The following is an 8,373-nucleotide window of genomic DNA, read 5'->3' as shown; positions in this document are numbered from 1 at the left end:
AACATTTGTTGATCTTCATTCAATGTCGGGCAACATCGGGTCTCCTTGCTAGTATAACAAGTGTCCCGAAAACAATGTTTACTTTGTCGGATAACGGTAAATTGGCAGAGAGAAAGTCATCTCGGCGCTTCTATGTTATACAAACAAAAATAATATAAAGAAATTTGTGAAAGAAATCAATGTCCCTATGTTACGCTTACTAAAACAAAAAATAAAACAAAAAAAAAAATTGACAAGGGGGAGATAATTCAGTTCAGTTGCTTACGTCACGTAACGAACATAATTCAAAATGTCAGACAAAATTTGTTCCCCATATAAACTTCATCAAAAACAGTTTTTAATTAATCTTTTTTTATACCTTATCGTTTTCTGTAATTTTTGGATATGTTACTATTTGTGACCTGACAATTATGTAGGTACTATTTGTTTTACTTTAAATTCAATATTTTGTTTGTATAATATGGAAGCGCCATCATTTCTTGCTAGAATCAAAATTTATAGACAAACATCAGATTTGGTTTATTTGCATACATAATCTGAAGAAAAACATTTGCATCATTAAAACTGTCCCCTTTTTCCTCAGCTTGTGTATAAAAAAAAAAAAAAAAAATTTATTTTTTTAAATATTAATTTATTCAATTTTTTTAGAAGTTATTTTAGGTCTTTGAAATCATCAAATCTTGTATAAAAAAAAAAAAAAAAACTGAAAAATATTTTTAAATTTTTTTCTTTAATGCTGGAAAAATTTAAATTGCATAAATGTTGTGTTCCTAGGTTTATTGTTTTTTGTAGAGATCGATGATTTCTTGGACATCTTCTTTGGATCCGAGAAAGATTGGTGTCCTTTGATGAATCGACGTTGGTACAATATCCAGAATTCGCATGTGACCGTTGGTAGCCATACCGCCGGCTTGTTCGACAACAAAGGCCATAGGGTTGCACTCGTACAACAGACGGAGCTGAAAAGAAATAAAAAAAATAAAAAAAGTAGCCATTTTATTTTTATTTACTTCCTTTGAATTTTTCGCAACAAACAATACACTACAACGATAAGAAGCACATACATGCGCACTTGTGCGTTATCGACAGTATATGAACAAGAAGTAACTCAAAGTTTTCTGTGTACGATTTCAAGTTCAAAATGCTAATCAACTTCAAAATCGACTTATTTTCAAGTGAAAAAATTAATCAACTTCAAAATGGATCAATCAAATTCAAATTGATTTTTTTTTTTTTTTTTTTAAACTAAAGAATTGCGTCTCAGCAAGTTGGAAGTTGATCTCAGAGCCTATTAATATTTCCTCTTAGACTGGTATACAGAGATTCCTTCCTTCTGTAATTAACTTCGATATTAAATTTTAAATTTCTTTAAAAGTTTTTGTATCCGTTTGAAGTAAAAAAATAAAAAATAAATATTAAATTTATTTGTGTTATATTAAGTCTAATTTTGAAGTTGATTATTTTTTTTACTTGAAAATAAGTCCATTTTGAAGCTGATTGTTATTTTGAACTTGAAATGATATACATAAAGTTGGATTTTTGTTACCTGGCAGTCACTTTCCATGTGTGTGTGGTCATTGGTATGTATTGTGGGATTGCCCAGTTGTAACGTGGCCGTTACACACAAACAAACAAAATAAATAAAAAATTTTAAACAAAACCATTACGTAAGTCTCACTGCCACACATTCACGAATTTCTGTTTTTCCATATTGTTAGATTGTACATTGGGCTTGATTTTCTATTAACTCGACGAATAACTCATGCATGGAAAAACGAGGAAACTTAAGGTATTGGAGAAAAAGGAATTCATTCATGAAGGGGCAAGATCGAGATTAACTCTTTATAAAAGACTAGCATGGGTACCCAGTGTTTCCCAGGTAGAGGGTGGTATAGTAAGGCTATTGAGCAACCAACCCCTAAAAAAATTTTTTAAAATAAAATTTTTTTTTTAAAAATAAAAAATTTTTTTAAAAAAATAGATAAAATAAATAAAAATAAAATAAATAAATGCAATGTTTCAATGAAAATAGTAGCAAAAAAAAAAAAAAAAAAAAAAAAAAAAAAAAAAAAAAAATTAACTGAATTAGCCAGGCTCGAACCTGTAACGCAAAAGAGAAAAAGGAGGTGAAAAAAAAGCAAACACGTTAGCCGTCTTGTCCATGGCGACTTTATTTCGAAGGCCCATGACCTCAAAGTTTTTTTTAATGTATATTGAAATCGCTAGGCGTATGATGACTTACAAATATGTCGACGCAAAAACTGACCTAAAAAAAAAAAAAAAAAAAAAAAAGGCTCAGTTGACCAGCACAGAATGAATCTTTTTGGCGAATTTTTAGAAATTTGTCATCTAAGAGATCGATCTTTCTAATGATACCAATTTTTGATCTGTCTACTGCATTTTTTTTTTTTTTTTTGCGCTCACATGGGTACTTGCTGCTATCTTGATTGAAGAAAAGTTTTGTTTTTATTAAGGACTGGGGGTTGGCTCCTCAATCGCCTTGGTAGACCATCTCTCTCCACCCGAGCAACTCCGGGTACCCATGCTAGTCTTTAATAAAAGACGAAACCTCATTGATATGCACAGAAAACTACAGTCTACACAACAAACTGTTCAACTCCAATACTTAATAGCAACGGCTTTTAGTTGAAAGAGAAAAATAAGCATTTGTTTGTCTTACCTTTCCTTTTGGAGATTGTGTCGTGGCAGGGTACATGAATATTCCTCCATAGCAAATTGTTCGATGGACGTCTGCAACCATTGAACCAATGTAACGGGCACCATATGGTTTTCCATTCTGACAGGGGGGACGGGGAAGAGAAGAAAAAATATTGTTAGGATAACAAATGCCATCTAGAAAAAAGGTTTAAAAGGGAAATAACCCTTTTACCCTAGAGTTATCTCCCTTGTTAAATGGGACTTTTAAGCATGAGTTATCTACCCCTGGATTTAAACAGAACAGTTAGGAAAATTACAATGGAGAAACGTTTACCGAAATCGACTTAGCGCCTACAATCTCATAATAATGATTTCAGTCATAAAATTGTTACATCATTTAATATTTTTGATCTCCATAGAATCGTTTTCATCCAATTTATTTCTTCACATTTACAAAAAAAAAAAAAAATTTTCAAATTAATGACAACTAAAATAAAGGCAAGTCAGAAAATTAAAACATGGAGTTTTGTTTTTTTTTAAGAATATGGGATTCAGATTTTTCATGTGATAATTTGAAAAAATTATCCAATGATAAACCATCACATTTATTTGCAGTGCCAGACCATTTTAGGCCTCAAATTTTGCCAGAAGATAAAATAATGACAAATTTTAATCTGTCTGTGCTATGAAATTTTTGTTTATTTCTAGTTTCATTTTGCTATTAACACCCCCCCCAACAAGTAAATTCCTTTATTTACCTTACCAGTCATTATTAGCGCTATGACAAGAGAATATTCTTATTGTTTTGACTCTTGAGTATATATCTGACACAGTTAGACAAAGTTAATTAATCGAGAACCACATCACTATCTAAAAACATAAGATATCAACGGATACACACTCGAGAGTCAAAATAATGAAAAGAATATGCTGTTGTCCTAGCCATAGTCATGATATAGGTCAATCTAACAGAAAGCTGAAAGTAAAATCATAAGAGACTCTTTTCGACTGGAAAAGAAGATAGGAACCTTAATATTTTGCATCATTCATGGCACGACATCTTGACTGATACAGTGTACTCCACAGACTAAACTTAACATAGCTCCAAGTGGACAGTTAAAATTTAGTTCTGACAGTCATTTCAAAAAGAAAAATTTTGATGTTCGAGGGCTGATCGGAACACATTAATATCTCCAAAATCAATTTTCAAAAAGCATGTCATCGCATTTACGTGATTAACTGTTGATATCGAAATCTTCATACAATATATTCCAACAGAGATTAAATGGCCTGCTATGATAAACCCTTGAATATGCCGCCACTATTGTCCACAGAAACCATTTCAACTGCTTCGAAAGAAATCGTTATTCTGAAACCACTGCAAAAAGACAATGCATAATCCATTGACCCGAAAGTGTTCAATCAAACGCTTGGCTCTCATAAGTTTTTGAAGAATAATAACAAACATGGTTCTGAACAAATGTAAGACCTCCATCAAGAAGACAAGTTCGACAAGATGCACCTGAAGTAGATCTCCCATTGTTTCACTTGTTTTTAACTTTGAAGTATTTTTTTTTTCGTTGTGTCTTTTACATTTCTGGTCTTATTGTTTCTTTCATGTTTCTTTCCTCCTGTTTCCTTCTACCTATCTTGTTAGTTTGTCTTATCACTTTCTCCTGATCTCATCTTTTTTCGCATTTTTTAAAATATTTTTAATGAGTTCTTATCCATTATTTTATTTTTTTTAAATTTATTTTAATCGCATTTTCACCCCAAACAAGGCACAGTGCCACTTTGATGTAAGGGGATACTATCTGGGACATAATTTTCAGGGATACTATGTAGGGAGTTGAACAGCAAGATGTCCGTTTACATTACACTTGAACTTCTGCATGTCAGTACAGTCGGGGAAACAGGAACCCAGAAGGGAATTTTTTTTTTTTTTTTTAAGCGTATTTCCAAGTTTATTTAAATTTTTATGATATGTTCTTTTATTGAATTTTATGGTTGAAGTGTGGAGTAGGTGCAGGGCACCCTCCCCTCCCCGTGTTGAGAGTGGCTTTTTGAATAGTAACGTTATTTACGTCTGGATCACTCTCTGCACTAGTATCCTAAACCAAACCACGGAATATAGCTTATGTTTAACTTTCACTATATTTGTGACTGAAATATGCAGTTATCTTAGCTGTGTTACTAGGGCTATTTGCTAAATAGATGCAATGCTTTAAGCCTCACCTAAATGACTGCCTATAAATACGGAATAGGAATCACCATGAACCAATTGTTTCTCTTATAACTGAAAAAACAGCTGACAGCTAGCTAAGAAATTCCAATATACATTTTACCTCCAAGGCAACTGCAAAGAAGAGATTAGAAGAAGATGGCGATGGATCGAGCACACCCTGCAGAAACAACCAACAAACATCACACGCCAGGCTCTGACCTGAAACCCTTAGGGGAAGATGGAACGAGGCCAATCAAAGAACACCAGAAGAGACCTGGAAGCAGATACCAAGCAGACCAGCTACTCCTGGGGGGGAGGGGGGGGGAGCTGAAGTGAATCGCCCAGGACTTTGGACACTGGTGGACTATTGTGGACTATTGTGGACTATTGTGGATGGCCTTTGCTTGTCCAGAGGCTCAAGACTGATGACTATGATGGTGAAATCTTTTCTTTCCATTGCATTCCTCCAACTTTTTAATTTAATAAGTAGGTGATCCATCATTTGACAAGCAAATACTAAATCATTAGCATAAAGCATTTCTTCAAAACATCCCATACAAAACAGCCCATACAAAACAGCCCATACAAAACAGCCCATACAAAACTCCCCATACAAAACTCCCCATACAAAACTCCCCATACAAAACTCCCCATACAAAACTCCCTGGACTTGAAGTAAGACACAAATAAAAAGCAACGGACTCGATCCAGAACTCTGATGTAATCTCATTTTGACATCAAACCTGTAACAACACGTGCTGCTAATTCTAACATGACTTTGAAGTATGATCTGTACATGAACAACCTTCATTAACCAAATGTTTGCCACTAATTTGTACAAAAAAAACCATCAGATTATGTCCCTTGGCATTGATGAAGTCTTTCTCAAAGTTCATAAAAGCGAAATAGTTTTTTTTATTTTTATTATTTAACTTTTATTCACCTTAAACAAGGCATATTGCCACCGAGACATAAGGACTCCTATGATTAGGGCCAGAGTTATAGAGGAGATTTTAAGTGGATAGTTGTGCAGCAAGACGTTTGTTCACATTACATTTAAATTTTTACATGTTGGTAATTGGGAACAACCTTAACTAACCACTCGTTAGCTCCTAATAAAATCTCTCTTGACACTGTCAAAAGCTTTCTCTAGATCAAGGGTCACCAACCTATATCCCGCGGGCCGGTTTGGCCAGTGAAAGCATTTTGACTGGCCTATCAAAAGATTTATCACACAAGGTACTTCTCTTGCATTTGTCTCAGGATAAATATAGCACCAGTCGTAATTTTCCCAGGCATGAAACCAAACTACATTTCATCTATGCTTTTCCGACTTTATATTTGTTGCTCGGTTATTGTCTCAGTCACTTTCAAGAGCTGATCCATCAACTTTGAGCCTTTGTAATCTATACATATTATGAAAGTGAACTTGTCTGTATGTGGAACGATCTCTACCAAACTACTCTGTCAATTTGTTTGTCTAAAGATTTTGAATTTGATATATGGGGTAATCGGACCTGTGGAATAAAATCAATTAGTTTTTTTGGAGCTGGAAAAATAGTTGATAAAGAGTCAAAATGCTCTACACATGCGCATTTAACTACACATTTATACATTTAACTGTGTTAATTTAACTACACATTTATACATTTAACTGTGTTAATTTAACTACACATTTATACATTTAACTGTGTTAATTTAACTACACATTTATACATTTAACTGTGTTAATTTAACTACACATTTATACATTTAACTGTGTTAATTTAACTACACATTTATACATTTAACTGTGTTAATTTAACTACACATTTATACATTTAACTGTGTTAATTTGTCAAGTTTTGATATGCAGGTGTCGTTAGATTAGATGGTAGCCGATACGGATAGAGAACTAAGTGTTTTTGTTTCGATTCTAGCTGATGGCACCTAAGTCATTTTTTTTTTGTTAACTTTTGAAAAAACAACTTGTATATTGGGTACAATATAATAATCAATAGAGAATTGGCTCTTTAATAATAAATATGAAATCTTCATAAATTAAAATATATTTAAATGGATTTTACGACCGGGTAATGCCAGGGGGCATGCTAGTTATTTCTATAAAGTGCTTCCCCATCACCCTTGTAACAATTCACAATCATATTAAGTGACGTCTTATTTTATGATCGGATTTGTCAAGTCTGATCCTCTCAATGGCCCATTTAGCCTCAATCTTAAACATTTCTGCAACAACACCAGAAATCCTGCAGCCTTACTTTTTCATCTTGGTCACAACTTCTCGTACTATAACTGGACCGGATATGGCTTCAACAATTTTTATATTTTTACAGTTCCAAACAGCTATTCTTCCCCCTTTGTCAGAAATAATTTGGTGTATGGCTAAATACATGCGGATCTTATTTCTTTCATCTGGCAAAAATCGCACTCAAAAAATGCATAACAAACTCTGATCCCAGTTAAAGTACTATTCCATTTTTTTTTACTGCATTTCATCCAGTAAGATATCAACGTTTACCGAAATCGACTTAGCGCCTACAATCTCATAATAATGATTTCAGTCATAAAATTGTTACCTTTATCCTTTTATTCCTTTTCCTTTTTCCTCCCCTTTTTCCATTTTAACGGCGTTTATTCCGTTATCCTTTTATTCCTTTTCCTTTTTCCTCCCCTTTTTCCATTTTAACGGCGGTCATATGCACCGCATAATTTTTAATGCCGGTCATATGCACCGCATAATTTTTAATGCCGGTCATATGCACCGCATAATTTTTAATGCCGGTCCTATGCACTGCATAATTTTTTCAAATAGTTACACACATAGCAAAAAACGTTGCGTTGTGCATCTTGTGTATGCATCTCGCCGTTATTCTCTAAATTTAAATTTCATTTTTCTCTGGAGATGTTCGTTAAATCTAAATGAAACCCATAAATATTTCATTTGTAATCATTTCTTCTTGTGCATAATTTGTTTTTCCTGATCTTTTTTTTTTTTTTTTTTTTTTTTTAAATTATTTCATTTGAAATTATTCATGTATATTATGATTGGGAAGAATAAAAATTAAAAACTAGTTTCACATTTGTTTCAAGTAATCTTCCCCCAACAAATACATACCTACAAACAAACAAGCAAAGAAATTTGTTAAGATTTCAAGTTTTTACCTCTGGGAATTTTTTGCTTTTCACATAAGCTTTTGTAGGCTCATCCCAATATTGTTCGTAACCTTCGTTCAACGAATAAATTTTCCCTCGTGGCTTGATTCTCATATCCTTTTCTGTGAGGATGAACTCTCCGATTGACTGAAATGACAAAAAAAAGAAAAAAAATGTTAGAGTTAGTCTGGTACAAGGCTATAATAATAAAGCGCTTGGTAGCAAATAACCTCCGTGAAAGATAAATTATCTGTGTTGGATGTTAAGCGTGCTGCAAATTGTCATGGTATCGAGAGCCGTTGTTTGAATGGAAAAATTTGAGACAGGTGACCCCAGAA

At 33.2% G+C, this 8,373-nt stretch overlaps 1 protein-coding gene across 2 annotated transcripts in view; it reads right to left on the bottom strand.

Moving 5' to 3' along the window:
• Positions 1 to 711: 711 nt before the first annotated feature.
• Positions 712 to 8,373, bottom strand: part of LOC145259791 (fructose-1,6-bisphosphatase isozyme 2-like) — a 57,093-nt gene continuing 49,431 nt past the window's right edge. For both annotated transcript variants that reach the window (XM_080117554.1, XM_080117555.1), the window contains exons 5-7: positions 8,045 to 8,182; positions 2,681 to 2,797; positions 712 to 959 (exon numbers count right to left, since the gene is read on the bottom strand). In XM_080117554.1, coding sequence (XP_079973680.1) covers positions 777 to 959; positions 2,681 to 2,797; positions 8,045 to 8,182 — 438 coding nt within the window. In that variant the 3' untranslated portion in view covers positions 712 to 776. The remainder of the gene's footprint in view (positions 960 to 2,680; positions 2,798 to 8,044; positions 8,183 to 8,373) is intronic.

The sequence above is a fragment of the Euprymna scolopes genome, chromosome 35 (assembly GCF_053919585.1).
Source record: "Euprymna scolopes isolate OS-2025 chromosome 35, ASM5391958v1, whole genome shotgun sequence".
Lineage (NCBI taxonomy): Eukaryota > Metazoa > Mollusca > Cephalopoda > Sepiida > Sepiolidae > Euprymna > Euprymna scolopes.
The sequence above is the reverse complement of the archived record's forward strand: the minus strand, read 5'-3'. Positions and strand labels throughout refer to the sequence as shown.